Here is a 21,168-nt window from a genome sequence, read left to right as displayed (position 1 = left end):
CTTCGTTATTTGGATACTTCATCATGGAAAAACTACCCGTTTTGCCAAACATTTTTTATTTAGATAGATGTCTATCATGCCGCATAATTACAATTTTTTTAATTGATTTTTAAGAAGAAAGGAAATCAAATCTAAAAAATGTGTATATATATTATATATATATCTTTTGTTTTCAATATATTATTTCTCTCTATAAATGATTTCAAAAAGATTGTATCAGAGGTACGTTAAGTCATCATTATGTATATGAAGTTTTAGAAAACATCAAATTTCACAAGATTTTACTGTACATAATTATTTCACAATTTTAACCAGTGATATTTTGATCTCATAACATCAACCTCATAATCATTTACGTTAAAGATAAACCAATAAATATGAATAAAATATTTTTATTTTATAAATACATATCATCGTAAATTGCAATGGAGTATAGGGGAAGAAAATAAAGGGGGGAAAGATAATTTCACACAAATACATTAACTAATAAGCTCTTAACATGTGCGGGATTTCAACTAGAATCAAACCATATGATTCTACGGTATGAAATTATTTCCATATCTCGAATTAATGACATCCTGATCATACTAAAGTAACTATATCAGTTACGTCAAGGGTAAATTGGTCAATTGAAAAGAAAAGGGGGGGGAGAGAATTTGATATCACACACATAGAGATGAAGCGCGTGGAAAGATATGAATTTTATGATAACTTAAATATCAGCCTCTCCCAAAGTACTCCTATTTAGAAGTTGACGTCCATTTTTTCTAACTTATCTTTTTTTTTTCTATACTATTTTTCTGAGTGTCTTCTCACCAATTGCCATTGACACGACAAAGCTTTCAAATCCCCCAAAAAAGTTTCTAATTAAATATTCCAAACTCTTTACGCGTTTATCTTCTCCTTCTCTATAAACCCTAGCTTTAATTTTTTCTCTCTCCGCGTAAAATTCACTCTGAAACTATGGATGAAAACGATAAGCAGGTTGATAATGATCCATTACCTGGTGGTGGTGGTGCAGCGGAGTTCACCGGCGCTGCTACTGAATCAAGCTGGTCACTCGGTGGTGGTGATGATGAATCGGATAATGTTTACTTCTTCGGTACTAGTGGTACTGATAGAGAGAGCAGTATATTAACCGAATTCGGCTGGAGTTTTCAACCGGACGGAAATAGAGATATTCGCGCCGGTGGTGACGGTAGTCGATTTGATCGGATCGATGAGGATTTGGCGGGAAATAGTACTACTACTACTGCTTCTGTTTCTGCTTCTGCTTCTGTTTCTATTACTGAACCGACGGTGACGGAGAAAATCACCGATGAACCTGTTTCATCTAGCTGCTCTGATGATCCGCCGGAGAAATCTACAGCTTCCGGTAGCTCCTCCGCCTCTCGACCGCCGTCCGATACAGCGTGAGTCATGTGTTTATCATCGACTTCTCTCTGAGCGTGTCTAAATTCGTAATTAATTGCGATTTGAAATGGTAAAAATAAGGAGTAAAACGCCATTAACGTGTCCGTACGTAGGTGTAGAAAAAATGTCAAGTGGTTCACGCAAGTTGAGGGAAGAGAAAAGAGAGGTATTATCGTAATTTTAATCATCAAGGATGGGCTTTTCGGTATTTGCTCACTTTTCTGTGGCTTTAAAACAGCCGTCGTTGCGGCGGGAATGGCGTGGATGAATTTTTTCCTCTAAAATTAAATATCGTAATAATAATTAAAATTAACTGTTAAGGAAAAGTATTTTTCTAAAATTTCTTTTTTATATAAAAAAGTAACTTGCGATAACTCTTCCCTAATAATGGTTTAGGTGTAATCTCTTACAAAATTAGTTTCTTCTACTTCATTATTTCGTGGTCCATTGCTTCGTACATTAGTATTAAAAGAAAGAAATAGGAATAGGTACAATGTGGAAACTTTTAACTGTTCAAGCAATAATAAAGTTATCTTAGTGTGATATATCTGTTAAAATTGTAAAATTAGTCATTGATATAGCCTTTAGTCCGTTTTTATATGAATACAGAATACTTTGTGCAAATTACTGATAATAAAATGAATTTTGGTTTGTGTGAACTCTCAAGGTTCATTGCATGCATTTCTCTTCGTTGTGGTCTGCATTGTGCTTGTAGTATAACCTAATTATACAAGCCCAAGTGAACTTTTGTTTTTTGTTTTTAAAACATTTAATATTTCGTTAATAATAAATTGAACTAAGGTAGAGTTACTTAAAGCAAACAAACATGAAGATAATTTGGATACGTTTTTATAAGTAACAAGTATTAAGTTCAGTTGCGCGGACTCTTCACTTTTAATGCTTCATCCGTATCGGATTCTTCAAAAATACACTATGTTTGGCGAATCCAACACAATGGCCTTTTTGAAGAGTCCGAGCAACGTAGATTGTACTACTATTTTGATGTTGTTTAGTAGTATTACGCTGCCCACTATATTTATAAGGGTTTCTAAATTTCAACTAAGTTTGAGTTTGCTAGATAAACATAACTTGTTACTTATCAATATATAACAAGAATCAGAGGTATATAATACTAGTAATTTCTTCCTATCTGTTATAGTCTTGGATATGGTGATCGAAGATGATAGATATTCTGTGAAACTAGTCGAGGGGCTGGATGCCCAAAAATATAAAACCAATTTATAATATTCTTCATGTCTATAACTTCATCAAAAGAATAAATACCCATTCTTTTTCAATTGAAAGATATTTTGTTTATTACAATGATTTACTAATTGGAAACTAGGTTGGTTTGTATTAAATGATGCATTGAGTTTCTTAGTTATAAAGAAAATGCAAGTGTACTAGGAATTATAATTTTTTAAAATATTTTCTAGTACTATAGTATATATATTATGTAATATATGATGAAGGAATCACATTCCTAATGTTACTTTAGGTTGAATATTCCACAGAAGCAAGGTTAAAAAGAAGGGTCAGAAACGAATCAGGCAGCCCCGCTTTGCATTTATGACCAAAAGTGAAGTTGATCATCTTGAAGATGGCTATAGATGGAGGAAATATGGCCAAAAAGCTGTTAAGAATAGTCCATTTCCAAGGTACGTTTGAATGAATTTAAATTTTATGAATTTCTAACGATTATTTGAAGTATATTTAATTATTAGGTTCAAAATTCAATATTGAGAAAATCGTTTAATAAAACTAACCATTAGATGTACATGTACTCAACTAAATTACTCTTAATTCTACCTTATATACATGAGTAATTATTTGTTATATGCCTTTTTGGAATAGTATGGAAGTTGTTTTCAAGAAAAAATACTTTTCTTCTTGGGGATTTTTGAAGTGATAGATTAAATATTTGGACCAAAATTGTTTGACTATTGATGGTATAATAAATAGGACAGGGTAGTATTTTTCGTATATCTAATCCTCATTCATGTCCTTATATCCTATCGAAGCATATACATGTATCTTAACGAGTTATGTATATTTTGATTGATTTTATGAATTACTTTATTATAATTACCAGTAAATAGGTATCGGATAATTATTCACAAAGATTTCAGTTTTTATGATGTAGTTTGATGTAGTCTGGGTTGATAAAGTTAGAAATAATTACTCATGATGAATATATATGACTTGTCAGGAGTTATTATCGTTGTACAAATACAAAGTGTACAGTAAAGAAAAGAGTGGAGAGATCCTCTGAAGATTCCTCAATTGTAATCACAACATATGAAGGACAACATTGTCACCATACAGTTGGATTTCCTAGAGGTGGACTTATCAATCACGAAGCATTTACATCTCAATTAACACCTTTACCCTCACAATTCTATCATCCATCCGGTGTTCAATACCCTCATGAATTAGTTCCTATGAGTAGCCCCGCTGCACCTGAATCACATACAATGCCTGGTGAAACCGGACCCGAACCTATTAGATTGCCAGAAACAAGTCAACCAGATGCTACACAACAACCAACTGATGAAGGATTGCTTGGAGATATTGTACCTCCTGGGATGCGAAGCAGATAATATAAAGGGTAATATATTCCCTTTCCTAATTTGCATTAATTTACATATATTTTTTTATTTCATCAATGACATAGTATTTGATCGTTACACGTGTGCGCCTACACACGTGTAAGTGTATGTGTTTTATTTAAAAAGAAATTTCTGTCAAGCCTTTACTTGTGAATTCACACTCAGAATATGTTTGCTGCTTACTTGTGAAGTTTATTTAGGACCTTTAGTTAAGGGGGAAGAAGTCTAGCTAAGCCACATTATCATTTATTTAAGGGTCCTATGTATATTTTTTTGTTGAATTGTTTGACCATTTTAAGAGTTTGAACTTTAAAGAACATACTTTTTATTATTTTTAGGGGTAAAAACTGCATGCAGATCTTTGTTTGTTTGTTTGTTTATTTTGCTTTTTTGGGAAGCTTTTCATAAAGATCTCTTGCTTCGCTTGGTCAAATACATTTTTAAATTGTAAAGTTTATCTCATATTACTAAATCAAAAATTATTATTAGTGACAATTAATTCTTAATTGTTGTTAATTATGTATTTTTATCGATAATTAACATTTTTTGTATTTTCCTAAAGGCTTTAGCGAAATTGGTTCTAATGCAATTAATACTGATAAAGATTTTAGAACTCTTTATTAATATCAATATTTATTGTCAATAAAAGTTGTTTTTGTTATAGTGTATAATTGTTTAAAGTTTTACATGAGGTAAATGATTATACAATTCAATACATATTAATAATTGATTACTAAAGATTCCAAGCAGTTTATAAATTTAATCGACAAATATATATTAGGTGATTTTTTCTTATCAGTTTAATTTTGATAGAGAGAATTATCCGATATTTGTTATCGGTGGAGGATGATCAGATCAATCTATAAGTTAGTTGTATATAAATATTTTTTAACATTTCACCAAACTTGTAAATAATAATAGGACATAGGAGTTGTCAATATTTTTATGTCCGGTCAAATCGAACAAGATCCCAAGTGATGGAAATGAAAAGTTGATAAAGTTTTAAAACATATAAAAGTCTCTTTCCCATAGATTGCTTTCCCACCGCAACCTTTTTTCTGTGGGTGTTTGCTTTGTCTCTTTAAAAGTATCAATATATCTTTCAATACAATATAGTAATAATATTGAATTGTTTGGTCCCCCACTGGTTTTAAGCAACAATCTATGGTCTAATTGATGCATGATCTAGAAGTAATTGATGATTGATGCTTTTCATCCATTGTTTTACTATTTACAAATGCTTGTTACGATTGAATTACTTTGATTATAATGTGATTGAAAGTTATAACCTTGTGACAGATTTTGGGATCTGTGATAACATGGCTAAACTAGTATAGTAGATAGAAAGGGGCCCTATAGCTACCAAGTAGCTACTGTTCAAAAGGATGACATATATATATATATCAAAGATTAAGAGGGGGGCCATTTAAGAAAAAAAGAGACATATGATTAGTATATTTGACATAATAGTTAATGAAGTGCTTGAGAACCATGAATTATCAGATTCAAATTCTAATGTGATCTTCTCATACGAAATTTATTGATTTATGTGTCTGTGAGAAATATCAAGTTGATAAAGAAATAAAGCTCGAGTCTAATCCGATCCCAAAAGTTAGCTCATTAAGTGAGGATTACCCGTCCATATTCCCATCTATTTGCCTATGTGTGACACCCACCCACCCCACACGCACATCCAACACTGAAGAGCATAGATAATATATATTTCCTCTGTTTATAAAAGAATGACCTCTTTTTCTTTTTAGTATGGTTAAAAAGAATGTCTTCTTTCTTTTTTTTGATAACATTTTAATTTTTGCTTTCCACGTGACATGCATGTTTAAAACTACAAGATCAAAGGGCAATTTTATACATTTGACCTAACTTTAATTTAGGATCACAAGATTCAAAAGTCTTTTTTATATTCTTTAATTTCGTGTCCAGTCAAACCAGATCATTCTTTATGAAACGAAAAGAAATATAGGTCAACATCAGAAACAATGAATTGAAATGTGTCTGGCTCTGAAACCATGACATTGATGATGAGATAAGGGTTGGCCAGAATCATATAAGAAGTCCATGCTATGGAACGCCAACACAAGTACACCATGAGAGAGACTATCTTCCTATCTAATTTCTCCCTTAATGACATTTTCTTGTAATTAAAACCAAAAATCATAGCACAATTGCACAAACGTCTTGGTTAAATTTCTTCACATAAAATGAAACAGAGTAAAAGACTTTCCTTTTGTTAGTGGGGTTTAGTTTTGACAAGAACCGAATATGTGATTGTTATGGTACATCAATTTGGCCATAGAGCTTTAAGAATCAGAGACCAAAGAAGGTGGCAATGGCGCTCCCTTAGCAGGTAGCTAGCCAGCATGCCAAATAATTAAAGGGAAATATTGCTTTGGTTGATGTTTACACATCTCATGCAAAACATGCACAAGTAATAGAATAAGTCACGCTTGTCTGCGTAAATGGAAGCATATTTTTAAGATGTGTGGTCCTACATGATCATATGCTTTGAATTTATTTTTTTGAGATATTATGCAAATATTCTTTCAGATTTTTGTATCTATGTAACGTGTGATCATACAGTTTTCATATGCTTTAAATATTCTCATTTTTATTTGTGTTTTTATGTTAACTCTTCAAAAATGTTAGCGAGATCTGTGTTGGATCTTTCAAAAACCATGTGTTGTTTTGGAAAATTTGACACGAGTATGTGGTAATGTTTTTGGAGAGTTTTGAACGACAAAGGTTAGTTTAACATACTTCCTCCGTTTCAATCTGTTTGTCATGTTTTGACTCTGTACAGAGTTTAAGAAAGTAAAGAAGACTTCTAAATCTGATATTAAATTAAGATATGTCAAATGTACCACAACGTCGTGGTTTTAAACATGTCACTTGAAAATTAGAAGTAAATAGTTGTCCAAAAAAGGAAAGAGGTATTCTTTTTTTAAACAGACTACAAAGAAAAAGTATGATAAATAAATTTAAACGGAAAGAAGTATATTGGACTTCGAATGATGAATAAATATTGATAAATGTGAAAAGGTCCTAGACAAATGTATGCTCTTCCATCGACATGATTCAGGATTTATATTTGATGAGTTTAACTTTTATTTACTGAAAATATTGTATATTTTATAATTATGGGTTGTGAATCTAATATATTTTCACATTTTTTTTATGATTTTTCCCCTAAAAAAAAAAACCTTCCAGGTATATATTATATAGCATGGATGTCATTCTTGAATTTAGCTGGAATCAACCCTCTATTTTATATGAAGTTAGCTATAGCTAGATTTTTGTATTTTTTGCTGATCATGATATAGGAATCATGACTTATTAATGGAGAGCCATTGGATATATATAGCAGCTCTAGATATATAATTGTAGAGTTTACCCTTTTTTCAACTTTCTGTTGTTGGGATTGGTCATTTTGGGGGGTGGGGGTGGGGTGGGGGGTGATAACATTTGACCTAATTAATATTGTAATTACATTGGCATTGTGACAGTAATAGCTCAATTTGCTATATTTCTGTTTTAATTTGTGTAATGTATCAATTAACACTACCAAAAAAAATATCAAAAATCAAAAGGATTAAGATCCACAGACGGCTGTAACTTAACTCGGAGAAGGGAAGTCCGATGCGATGAGCTTGACCCAGAAAGTAAATTCGTTGCTTTTACAGTTTTGACTTTCAAACTTGAGACCTCTGACATGAAAGTCTCAAGTCAAAATCACTGGCCACCCTGAAGGGTTCGAACTATGTAAGTTTTGTCCTTCGAATTTTCATAAACATATGTTAAGAAAATATAGTAATTTGAAATCGAACCCAAATATTTGTGATGGCATCGAACAATTTTACCTCCCTAATCAAGACTAAATAACAAAATTATCCTTCTAATATGGATTTTGTATATCAAACCTACAATTATCTAAAAGGCTTCTACATATCACGTGCTTGTGTTTTAGTGTTGGTTCAATATTAGACGTAAACTCAATTTATTCTTTTAGTTTCATATTTATTGGTTGTTATAATTTTAATAATTAATTCTACATATCAATATTGGACTGAGCTTGACCCCAAAATATCAAGCTATAGTATTACAATTATTTTTATTCTAAAGACTTGAAAAGAAAACATATCAAGCAAGTTAAAATGTAGATATTTTTTTCGTAGATTTTACTTTTTAGGGTATTATTTTGGGCGGCATCGTGTAATTGCGTGGATTTCTAAGTTGCTCTATTGTCAGTTGACGTTTACCTTTTACCATATCCCTTTTTCTTTTTTTCATGATATAAAAACTTTATATTATAATTCACCTTTTCCTTGTAACCTACGTTATCTTATTATTGTCGTTTTCACACACAATTTCTGTACATATCTCTCACCACTTTCCTCATCCACGCGTGAAGTACACACATATTATTATTTGTTAATTGTTACTCCTTTCATTTTTATTTTTTAGTTTTTTTGTTTGGTGTTTAATATTTTATTTCGGTTCAAGGGTGGATCAATACCTTTAGAAATAAGGTATCCGCCTTAGGCCCCCAAATTTATGTAAGTCCTTTTTTTTTAATAAAAATTATATTATTTCTATAAAACTTAAGAACAAAAGAAGAAAGAGAGGAAGAATATAAGAAAATAGAGGAACAATATAAGCTTTCTTTCTTTCTTTCTTTCAAGTGTATCAACATTATTCTCAACACCACTATTTATAAGATTACATTAAAGAATACTAAAGGGTGTCATAAACATTACATTAAACCTTGAGAATTACTATCCATTATGGAGGAAATAAAGGTAGGAGTTATGCTCATCCATTAACCATATTATCAACAAAATTACTACCAATAAAGGATGAAATAACCTAGGAATTATGGTCATCCATTTGATCACATTAGCAACAATATTACTACTTATAAAGAAGGAAATTAACCAAGGAGTTATAACTCTCCCTCTTGGATGACCATTGATAGATAATATGCCTCGTTAAAACCTTACTAAGAAAAAAAATCCCGTGAAAAAAATCTTATTGAAGGACAAAAGAGTACACTTTATTTGCTGCCTCGTTAAAAACCTTGCCAGGGAAATCCATGGGGATAAAATCTAGGTCAAGGAAAAAAGAATGCAGCGCGTAATTTACTCCCCCTGTTACAAACATCATTTAATTTCTTGGAGAGTACGCATTCCAATCTTGAATACCAACTTTTCAAATGTTGAGGTTGGTAATGCTTTAGTGAACAAATCCGCCAAATTATCAACTGAGCGAATTTGTTGAACATTTATTTCACCTTTTTTCTCTAGATCATGAGTGAAAAAGAATTTTGGTGAAATGTGTTTTGTTCTATCTCCTTTAACGTATCATCCCTTTAGCTGAGCTGTACATGCAACATTGTCTTCGTACAATGTAGTTGGAATATCCTTTTTCATAGGAAAATCACACATTTCTTGAATATGTTGAGTTATTGATCTCAACCAAACACACTGTCTACTTGCTTCATGGATGACTATTATTTCTGCATGATTTGAAGAAGTAGCAGCTAATGTTTGCTTCATTGAATGCCAAGATATAGTTGTGCCTCCATATGTAAACAAATAGTCTGTTTGAGATCGAGCTTTACGTGAATCAGAATCAGACAAATATCTAGCATCTGCATAACCAATCATTTCTGACTTGGACTTATTTAAAAAAAATAATCTCATATCAATGGTTCCTTGAAAATTGTTGAATGCCTTGAATTGGACCCGTTACAAACAGAAACGACGCGCCCCCTGGCCTGGGGGTCCGGGGGGGCGGAGACGCCCCCGGCCCGACGGTATACAATGTTGTTGTATTGGGCCCTTAATTATCTGTCAATTCTGTATGTTGGGCCCAAGCCTGTTAGGGCATAGCTTAGCACTATATATAGACGCTATGGCAAACCCTATTCTGTAATTCTGTTCTTGCCTCTCCTTAATAAAACTGCTCTCCCTCTTCCCGTGGACGTAGCCAATTTATTGGTGAACCACGTAAATCTGTTGTCTTGTTTTTAGCGTTTATATTTTCTCGTATTATCTCGAATTCCGCATAACAAATTGGTATCAGAGCCTCTCGGTTAATCGGTGTTCTTGGAGAATTCGAGATGTCTGCTTTGAACGTGAAAATCGACAAATTCACAGGGAGGAACAGTTTCAGTTTATGGCAGATCAAGATGCGGGCTTTGTTGAAACAGCAAGGTTTCTGGGCGCCGTTGTCGAAAGACAAGAACGCCGTCGTTACTCCTGAGATGGCGATTCTGGAGGAAAAGGCGCATTCGACGATCATGCTGTGTCTCGCGGATGACGTCATCACGGAGGTCTCGGATGAAGAGACTGCTGCTGGTCTGTGGTTGAAGCTGGAGAGTTTGTACATGACAAAATCTCTAACCAACAAGCTGCTTCTGAAACAACGTCTATTCGGTTTACGAATGGCTGAAGGTACACAACTCAGGGAACATTTAGAGCAATTGAATACTTTGTTATTAGAATTGCGTAATATCGATGTGAAGATCGAGGATGAAGATGCTGCCCTAATTCTGTTAGTATCTCTCCCAATGTCGTTTGAGAATTTTGTTCAATCGTTCATTGTTGGGAAAGATACTGTGTCGCTGGAAGAAGTCAGATCGGCCCTTCATAGCAGGGAATTACGGCATAAGGCTAACGGCACAAGTACGGACATACAGCCTTCCGGTCTGTTCACCAGTAGCGGAAAGGGAAGGAAAAACGGCGGAAAGAAAAATAAGCCGATGTCGAAGGGTGCAAAGCCAGATGATGTTTGTAATTACTGCAAGGAGAAGGGACATTGGAAATTTGATTGTCCGAAGAAGAAGAAGCAATCGGAAAAACAATCAGTTTCTGCTGCTGTTGCTGAAGAAGACACCAATTCTGAAGAAGACATTGCCCTAGTTGCGGATGAGCACACTCATCATTCAGATGTGTGGGTTCTCGATTCTGGGGCATCCTATCACATCTGTCCTAGGAGAGAGTGGTTCACGACTTATGAGCAGATAGACGGAGGCAGCATCTCGATGGCCAACAGTTCTGTCTGCAAGGTGGTTGGGACAGGCTCGATCAAGATAAGGACACATGACGGTAGCTTCTGCACATTGAACGAGGTCAGGCACGTTCCATTGATGACGAAAAATCTGATATCTCTCAGTTCTTTGGACAGCAAGGGATTCAGCTGGTCGGGAAAAGATGGAGTCTTGCGGGTCTGGAAGGGTTCAAATCTGATTCTGAAAGGTGTCATGCGTGGTACTTTGTATTTTCTACAAGGTTCCACGGTTACAGGTTCAGCCCATGTTGCATCGTCAGAAGTTCACCAGGAGGATATGACTAAGTTATGGCACATGAGACTTGGTCATATGGGTGAAAGAGGGATGCAAATTCTGTCAAAGGAGGATCTTCTTGCTGGTCATAAGGTTAAAAGCCTAGAGTTTTGTGAACATTGTGTCTTTGGAAAACTACATCGCAACAAGTTTCCAAAGGCCATTCACAGAACAAAAGGCACTCTTGATTATATCCATTCTGATTGCTGGGGTCCATGCCGTGTTGAGTCTTTGGGAGGCTGCAGATTTTTTGTGTCCATTATTGATGACTACTCAAGGATGACTTGGGTGTACATGATGAAGCATAAAAGTGAAGCTTTCCAGAAGTTCAAGGAGTGGAAAATTTTGATGGAAAATCAAACAGGGAAGAAGATCAAGAGGTTGCGAACTGATAATGGGCTGGAATTCTGCTGGTCTGAATTTGATCAATTCTGTAAGGATGAAGGGATTGCTCGACATCGTACAGTCAGAAATACACCACAGCAGAACGGTGTAGCTGAGCGGATGAATCAAACACTTCTGGAGAGAGCAAGGTGCATGCTCTCTAATGCTGGGCTAGATAGAAGATTCTGGGCAGAAGCGGTTAGTACAGCTTGCTACTTGATTAACCGCGGACCACATACAGGCATACAGTGCAAAACACCTATGGAGATGTGGTCAGGAAAAGTTGCTGATTATTCAAATCTGAAAGCTTTTGGTTGTACGGCTTACTATCACGTCAGTGAAGGTAAGTTAGAACCAAGAGCTAAAAAGGGAGTATTTGTGGGCTACGGAGATGGAGTGAAAGGTTTCAGAATCTGGTCTCCAGCAGAAAAGAGGGTTATTATGAGCAGGAACGTTGTCTTTGATGAAAGTTCTCTGCTTAGAACCATTGTGAAGCCTACAACTACGTCAGAAACTGGGAGTCTTGATAAACAGGTGGAGTTTCAAGTCATTCAGAACGAGAGCGATTTGAAAGAACCTGAAGAGGAGGATCAAGAGCCACAGACAGAAACTGATATTCCAGAATCTATGCCATCAGATATCCATCGGAGTATAGCTCAAGATCGGCCAAGGAGGGTTGGAGTTCGGCCACCTACGAGGTATGGTTTTGAGGACATGGTGGGTTATGCACTGCAGGTTGCTGAAGAGGTAGATACATCTGAGCCGTCTACTTACAAAGAAGCCATTTTAAGTTCTGATTCTGAAAAATGGTTTGCCGCTATGGGAGATGAGATGGAGTCCCTACACAAGAATCAGACATGGGATCTGGTCATACAGCCTTCGGGGAGAAAGATTATTACTTGCAAATGGGTTTTCAAGAAGAAGGAAGGGATATCACCAGCAGAAGGAGTCAAGTATAAAGCCAGGGTTGTTGCCAGAGGTTTCAACCAAAGAGAGGGAGTGGACTACAATGAGATCTTCTCACCAGTGGTCAGACATACTTCCATCCGAGTGTTACTAGCGATTGTTACACATCAGAATCTGGAGCTTGAACAACTTGATGTGAAGACAGCGTTTCTACATGGAGAGTTGGAGGAAGAGATATACATGACTCAGCCGGATGGTTTCCAAGTTCCAGGGAAGGAAAATCACGTCTGCAAGTTGAAGAAGTCCTTATATGGACTTAAGCAGTCTCCAAGGCAGTGGTACAAAAGGTTTGACAGCTATATGGTGAAGTTGGGCTATACTCGGAGCTCATATGATTGTTGTGTCTACTACAATAGGCTCAAGGATGATTCATTCATCTATCTGGTGCTTTATGTAGATGATATGCTGATAGCTGCAAAGAAGAAGTATGACATTCAGAAGCTGAAGGGTTTACTTAGTGCTGAGTTTGAGATGAAGGATCTGGGAGCCGCTCGGAAGATTCTAGGGATGGAGATCATTAGAGACAGAGAGAGAAGGAAACTTTTCTTGTCACAGAGAAGCTACATTCAGAAGGTCTTGGCGAGGTTTGGCATGTCTTCATCTAAGCCTATTGATACCCCCAGTGCTGCCAATATCCATCTCACTGCCATGTTCGCTCCACAGTCAGAAGAAGAGAAGGAGTATATGTCACGAGTCCCTTATGCCAGTGCCGTAGGAAGTTTGATGTATGCTATGGTCTGTACAAGGCCAGATTTAGCACATGCAGTCAGTGTAGTGAGCAGATTCATGGGACAACCAGGGAGAGAACATTGGCAGGCTGTGAAGAGAATTTTCCGGTACCTTAGAGGTACATCTGACGTTGGTCTCATTTATGGAGGTGATACTCAGTGCTTGGTTACTGGCTATTCTGATTCTGACTATGCTGGAGATGTTGACACAAGAAGATCGATGACTGGCTATGTGTTTACCCTTGGAGGATCTGTCGTCAGTTGGAAGGCAACTTTGCAACCTACAGTGACTTTGTCTACTACGGAAGCGGAGTACATGGCCTTGACAGAGGCTGCAAAAGAAGGGATTTGGCTGAAAGGGCTGGTTAGTGATCTTGGTCTGCATCATGATCAGGCTACGGTGTATTGTGACAGTTTGAGCGCAATTTGTCTAGCCAAGGATCAAGTCCATCATGAGAGAACCAAGCATATTGACGTAAGGTATCATTTTCTGAGAAGTGAGAAGAGAATCAAGGTGAAGAAAGTAGGAACTGCTGATAATCCTGCTGATATGTTCACAAAGCCGGTTCCACAGAGCAAGTTTCAACACTGTTTGGACTTGCTCAACATCAGAAGCTGTTAATTGCCCTGCGGGGCAACTCTGAGGAAGAGGGGGAGGCCTGGCACTATCATAGTGCGTCTGAAGAATCTGTTTGGAGAATTCAAGTCAAGGTGGAGATTTGTTGAATGCCTTGAATTGGACCCGTTACAAACAGAAACGACGCGCCCCCTGGCCTGGGGGTCCGGGGGGGCGGAGACGCCCCCGGCCCGACGGTATACAATGTTGTTGTATTGGGCCCTTAATTATCTGTCAATTCTGTATGTTGGGCCCAAGCCTGTTAGGGCATAGCTTAGCACTATATATAGACGCTATGGCAAACCCTATTCTGTAATTCTGTTCTTGCCTCTCCTTAATAAAACTGCTCTCCCTCTTCCCGTGGACGTAGCCAATTTATTGGTGAACCACGTAAATCTGTTGTCTTGTTTTTAGCGTTTATATTTTCTCGTATTATCTCGAATTCCGCATAACAAAAATATCTAAGTATATGTTTGACTCCATTCCTATCTCTCTTTGTAAGGTCCGAGCTGAATCTTGCCAATAAACTTACTGCAAAATAGATATCTGGTAGAGTATTATTGGCAAGATACATTAGTGCCCCAATAGCACTAAGATATGGAGCTTCATCACCAAGAAGCTCTTCATCATTTTCTTGAGGTCGAAATGGATCATTATGTATGTCAAACGATCTCACAATCATCAGGGTACAATGGATGTGATTTGTCCATGTAAAATCGCTTTAAAACATTTTATGTGTATGTTGATTGATGGACAAATATTCCATTTTTCAAATGTTAAATGTGTAGGCCAAGACAAAATTGTCTTACCAAGATCTTTCATATCAAATTCTTTCGTTAAACATTCAACAACTTTTGAAAGCTCATTAGGAGTGTCACTGATATTTAAATCATCAACATACACATCTGTTATAACAAAATCATATCCAAACCTTTTAATAAAAACACAAGGACAAATAGGATCATTTTTGTACCCTTCCTTTAGCAAAAGTTGGCTAAGACGATTGTACCATATCCGTCCTGATTGTTTTAATCCATATAAGGATTTCTGAAGCCTTATCGAACAACTTTTTGCGAATTTTTATATGTTTCAGGCACATTGAATGCTTTAAGAACTTTCATGAAAATATTGTGGTCCAATGAGCAATATAAATAGGTTGTGACAACATCTATTAGACGCATTTCAAGCTTTCCATGAACTGCCAGATTTATTAGATACCTGAAGGTAATTGCATCCACTACAGGAGAATATGTCTCCATATAATCAATGTCAGGCCTTTGCGAAAAACTTTGTGCCACAAGTCGTGCTTTATATCTTAAGACTTCACATTTATTATTTCGTTTTCGCACAAAAATCAATTTGTATCCCACTGGCTTGACACTTTCAGGTGTTCGGACTATTGGTCCAAAAACTTCACATTTTTCAAGTGAAGTCAATTCTACTTGAATTGCCTCCTTCTATTTTGGCCAATAATTTCTTTGTCAACATTCATTGACAGATTTTGGTTCAAAATCCTAACCTTGTTGCATTATTTCAACGGCAACATTATAGGCAAAGATATTGTCCACCACAATATTATTTCGATTCCACATTTTTCTCGTTGAGACATAACTTATTGAGATATCTTCGTTCTCATTATTTTCAGTTATTTGAACCTTCTCATCCATTTGACCACATTATCAAAAAATGGAGTTATGGTCATCTATTTGACTACATTATCAACAACATTACTACTCATAAAGAAGGGGATTAACCAAGGAGTTATGGTCATCCATTTAACTACCAAAATGATTTACAACAATTATGTCTTTTTTTAGTTCGTTTTGCAACATTGAAGAATATTTTTTTCTTTTTTGTCAAACTTTTAAATTTAACTTCCACATAATATGTTTAAAATCATAAAATTAAAAAAATATTTTGGTATATATATATACGACCATAGATGAGTACAAAAGTTCTTTCTGAAAATAGAGGTTGCAAGGTCACATGAGGGAATAGTATTTTGTCAAAGAAAATATGCACTAGAGTTAATATAAGATTTAATAAAGCACAAATAAAAGAGATGCATCAAAATAATCAAACTAACTTAGAATAACTGATAAAGAATGATATTTTTATTTTGTAATTTGCAATTTTACATATTCAGCATTTTTCATTTTTTACGAATGAAAAATGAAAAAATTATTTTAGTTCTTAAATGTAAGTTCAAATTGATGGAGATCACGCCGCCTCGATTGTATGTTATAGTATCTTTGATTTATATATGCATAATTGAGCATACTATAATTAGTTCACCATCAAAATAATCTCTTATTTACTCTTATCATTGTCAAAAAGGAAAAGACTCAAATATGTCATCGAATTATTAATAAAGGCTCATTTATGTTATCCGTTAAAAGTTTAGCTACTTTATATATTGCTGATAAAGAAAATGCTCATTCATGCATTTCTTTTTTAACTCCGGTTTTGCAAAACCATTTTTTACACACCACACAAGGTTTAACACTTTTTTATTGGTGTTTTTGGATCAAATGCTTAATCATTTATAATAAAATTGATCATAATTTAAAAGTACTAAATCATGCTAAATTAAGTTTAATAAATATTAGTTACATGACTAAATATTAAAAGAAAGTAAAAGTAGATTATGTATTTTAATTGTCTAAACCTATGTAAAACTTAAAAACAAATATTCAATATTATTGTCATTCTTAGTGTTGAAATGATTTTCTTTTTGCATTACTATTAATTTTATTTTTGTTTAAACTTTATTATATGTACGGACTATAACTTTTATTGAATCATTAAGAATTTTAACTTTCAAACAAGAAATAAATATATTAAAAGATAAAAACTATGAAAACGTATAAAAAATATTTAAAAATTATATAAAGTAAGTATTTTAGATATAAAATAAAATTTTAAAAATTATATATATAATGCCGGAATGGTTTGGTCTCGATTTGTTTTTTTTAGTTGAAACCATACCAACCCAAATATAATCGGATTTTTTTTCAACATCAAACCAAGTAAACCAAACTACTAATTGATCTTCTTTTATTTGACTTGATTTGCGATTTAATCTGATTTTCGATTTGATTTTGTACACTCCTTTCTCGTGAGTACTTTATTGGGTGGTTAGTTGATCCATCAAACAAACATAAAAGAACTTAGTGGGCACTTTTTTCCCTTTTGGTACAAAAGGCCCAACTGATTTTGCAGAACAGAGGAACAAAGAAATAGTTTGATTGTTAGTTAGAATTATGTGGTAGTAGTTATCTAGAAATAAGTTTCTAATTACGTTAGTCTTTTAAAAAATTTTAAAAAATGGATACAATAATTAAAGTTTGGATACATTAAATACTGTCTCGATACATAAATATAGCTCAGAAACATTAAATACTGACTTAGATACATTAATATTAGTTCGGATACATTATAGTTCGAATTCATAATAGGTAACTTGGATACATTAAATATCGGTTCGGATACATTATAGTTCGAATTTATAATAGGTAACTTGGATACATTAAATATCGGTTCATATATATTCATATGCAGCTCAAATACATTAAAGAAATAAGGGACTTTGGAGATTTTTAAAAGTAATAGGGGATAAGAGAAATAAGTGAAACAATGTGTATTTCCGTAATTTCCCTTTAATTGTTTTATATAAAATAATATATAAATCCAACTCATAAATTTAGTGTATTCTATTTATATAGGATTGTCTATAATCAAACACCTTACTTGATGAGTTGAATTTTATACAAAGCATCTGAATAATTACCAAACTTAATGTATATAAATAAAAATAATTAGCTTACTTTTAGGCTAATATTTGAAGCTCTTCTTAAGTTTTGATGAGATCTATTAATATTACAGTAAAAATTAGTGGACAACCACAAATTATGCATTTACCTCCATTTCCTACTTTTGTGCTCCTTAAATTTCTCAACCAATAATTTTTTAATTTTTTTTTACTAGAAAAAGAATAGGTAAACTTGACTAGTTACATGTCAAAATCTGATGTCAGAAATTTAACTGAGTTAAAAAATCAATTTGTTACTTTAGTTTAAGTTCATTGATCATACGTAAAATTAACTCGAATAAGTAAGGGAGGTGTTCCAAAAATTAAGATGTTAAAACAATTTTGTAAGGTTTATGTTTAAGTAGTTGACTATTATTATTACTTGTTTCCACTTTAAACTAAAAACAATCATAAATCTTGTGTTAGTGTGGTTGAACATTGCTACTTGCACTTGCTATATGTGATGTTGGTGTAACAACATAACCAGTATAATCGCATAAGTGTTGAAGGAGGGATGCAACACGAGAACTTTCTAGGGGTCGTGCATTCTAGTACTACTCTTATCCAAGCTTGCTTAACTTCGGAGTTTTGATGGGATATCTGGTGTATTAGTGTTGATATGATAGCGTCTTAAGTGAAGATGGTGAATTTGGTGAACTTTGTAACTTTGTGAATAACAATTTCATCAAGAAGTACACAACAGAGATAATAAGCTTCTTCAAATGGCAAAACCAAAGATATCACTAGGCTTTTCGAATAAAGCTAATGAAAAAAGAAAAGACAGATATAATCTGAATGTCTCAAAGCTAAAGAAATGAATATTTTTAACCAGCTAAAATCTAAGCATATGGTTTGGATATGCCAAAAATTAGACTGAAATGTTGTGAGGTTCTTTTCAACTGATAAGCAAGAATGAAAACTACTATATTTATGGTATCAAAACAGTGAAGCAACTCTGCCTGCTAAGTTGCCTATACATTCTGCCATTGTCTCTGTCAATCTGGAAACGAGCTCGTTGCCAAATGCTCGAGCATCTTGTAACCTTGTTTATCACCAACTACCAAGACACGAGGTGTGCATGCTCATCATCGTCATCATCAAGAGGAGCAGGAAGATTAAGATCAAGTAAATCATCGACTTTCTTGACTGCTGAAGATCGATTCATGTTCTGTTCAGTTCCAACGATAAAATGAGATCTTTTGTGGCCACCTAAAGCTTGACCAGACTTGAAAACACGGTCACAAAATGGGCATTCGTGCCTTTGGGATTTCTTAGGCTTAATCGTTTTCTCAGGATTGTAAGACTGATCTTTAGCAGTAGAAGCTGGTGTTCTACTGCTAAATGTCTCTCTATTCTTGTCATCGACACTACTTTCACCAGTTCCATTTATTGACTCGAGATAGGCGTTGGCCTTTTTATGACATGGTCTATGTCCACCAAGAGCCTGATAAGAGTTAAAACTCTTCTTGCAGTTCAAGCACTCATACTTCTTCTTTTGAATAGCATTGCATCTTTCGGAACTTTTAGGACCGAGCTTTATTTTCTTAACAGACTTGTTCCCTAATTCTGGATGATAAGAACTATCCTTCATTCTCTTTCTTGGTTCACATTTATCTATATATGAAGCTATCGCGTAATCATCATAGTCACATTCCGCGGTTATATCCTTCCTCGACTCTATTGGATATTTCTTGGTTCTGTTTAACCCCTTGCCCTTATCAACCCCAGACTCAGCATGGCTCATTTGTGAAGTGCTCCATTTACTATTCCCATTTCTATTGAATCCATCGACAGATATATCCGATTCAACTATAGTATTGTCATCTAAAAAGTATCCAGAATCAGAACTCTCAGATTCAGCTTGATCAACATCTAAACCACTAAGTTTCTTAGTTCCCGGTGTTTCGTTTTGATTATAAACACATTTCAGCCTATCCTTTCTACCAAATTTCATGTCAGTAGAGGATGATTTTGTCTCCAAAACAACAGAATTGTTATCAGAAGACTCAACAACTGAATTAACACCATTCCAGTTCCCTGTATCCCTAGACAACATCATCAAACACTTTGCTACAACTTCCTCTTGATCTAGTTCATCAATCTCAGAAACAGATGATGAACCATAATTAACAACACCATTATTATTATTATTGTTCACTAAACAGTAATTAGAAGGCTTAACTACAAGTCTCTTGTACCTCTTAGTCTTTAATGATCTGGTCTTCATCTTTGTCTCCTCTTCCTCCTCCTCTTCATCATCATTATCATCATCATCAGTTTCAGTATCTGAATGACTGTCCATCACCAACTTCTCTGAATGACAAGCCATATGACCACACAAAGCTTTCATTGACTGAAACACTTTACCACATTGTTGGCAAACTCTTTCTTGAGGAGGCAAAGGTGAAAAAGTTGAATCAACAGCCCTCCAAGTTTTCTTGGGATTTTCTCTAAGTCCATATCCAGAATGACTACCAACATCAAATTTTGATTGATGGGGAGTTTCTCTACTACTCCAAGATTCAAACTTTTCAACATTTCCTTCAACTACATGAGATCTCATATCACCTCCTAATGAATTCCCACAAAGGGATTTTTTGTCACCTACAAAATTCAAATCTTGATTGTCTTCCATTTCAGCTAAAAATTAAGCAAAGGATAGCTCAAATCATATATACCCACAAAGCCACATTTCAAGAAACACCCAAAAATCCAAAAACAAAAAAACAAAACTTGTAAAAAGCTCAAAACTTGGACTTGGACACAGATTAACAATTATTAGAACTAGTCAGATGTGGGCACTTTTTTTTTTTGGGAAGTAAAAAAACAGACCCACAGCAAAAAGAATGAATCTTTGAATACCATATCTATGTAATCTCACTCTGTCACACAGAAAAAAACACTAAAAACACATCAAAAGAAGAACACCCTTTTGCTCAAATGTTCATTTTTTTCAAGAATCCCATACGAAAAAACCAAAAAAAAAAATAATTAAATCTTTGAACTGAAATAGCCATAGAACAAGCCAAAGACTCTTTCTTTTTCTCTTTTTCTTTCACTTTATTTGTGTGTTATTATATAGTTGAAGGAGAATTCCATGCATGAAACCAAAAATTGTGAGAAATAAGCCCAAAAAAAAAACACAAAAAAGGGTAAACGTGTAATCTTTAGAGGATTATTCGTTCTTTAACAAAATTAAACAGTCAAGATCTATTTAATTTATTGAAATTTATGAAAGCAAGACTTTTTTTTAAAAAAAAAAACTATTTTAGAATTTAATT

The 21,168-nt window shown here is 34.4% G+C and overlaps 2 protein-coding genes across 3 annotated transcripts; one reads left to right on the top strand and one right to left on the bottom strand.

Moving 5' to 3' along the window:
* The first annotated feature begins 740 nt into the window (after positions 1–740).
* On the top strand, positions 741–7,575 carry LOC107018712 (probable WRKY transcription factor 57). Of its 2 annotated transcripts, none has more exons than XM_015219263.2 (4): positions 741–1,412; positions 2,928–3,071; positions 3,623–4,021; positions 7,248–7,575. In XM_015219263.2, exons 1-3 carry the CDS (start codon positions 964–966, stop codon positions 4,011–4,013), a joined length of 984 nt encoding a protein of 327 aa, XP_015074749.1. In that variant the 5' UTR covers positions 741–963; the 3' UTR covers positions 4,014–4,021; positions 7,248–7,575. The 2 variants fall into 2 exon arrangements, with proteins under 2 accessions (XP_015074749.1, XP_027773102.1); XM_027917301.1 differs by having other exon boundaries at positions 7,236–7,442.
* Positions 7,576–18,552: 10,977 nt separating this feature from the next.
* Positions 18,553–20,869, bottom strand: LOC107020161. The gene has a single exon (XM_015220461.2). It carries the CDS (start codon positions 20,520–20,522, stop codon positions 18,945–18,947), a length of 1,578 nt encoding a protein of 525 aa, XP_015075947.1. The 5' UTR covers positions 20,523–20,869; the 3' UTR covers positions 18,553–18,944.
* Positions 20,870–21,168: the final 299 nt, after the last annotated feature.

The sequence above is a fragment of the Solanum pennellii genome, chromosome 5 (genome assembly GCF_001406875.1).
Source record: "Solanum pennellii chromosome 5, SPENNV200".
Taxonomy (NCBI): Eukaryota; Viridiplantae; Streptophyta; class Magnoliopsida; order Solanales; family Solanaceae; genus Solanum; species Solanum pennellii.
The sequence above is the reverse complement of the archived record's forward strand: the minus strand, read 5'-3'. Positions and strand labels throughout refer to the sequence as shown.

What these genes read in the sequence shown, in the direction of transcription:
- LOC107020161 (XM_015220461.2), bottom strand. Translation starts at nt 20,522, where the DNA reads ATGGAAGACAATCAAGATTTGAATTTTGTAGGTGACAAAAAATCCCTT.
- LOC107018712 (XM_015219263.2), top strand. Translation starts at nt 964, where the DNA reads ATGGATGAAAACGATAAGCAGGTTGATAATGATCCATTACCTGGTGGT. An exon ending in CGACCGCCGTCCGATACAGC is followed by an intron (nt 1,413 to 2,927) that starts GTGAGTCATGTG and finishes AATATTCCACAG; the next exon opens with AAGCAAGGTTAAAAAGAAGG. An exon ending in AAGAATAGTCCATTTCCAAG is followed by an intron (nt 3,072 to 3,622) that starts GTACGTTTGAAT and finishes ATGACTTGTCAG; the next exon opens with GAGTTATTATCGTTGTACAA.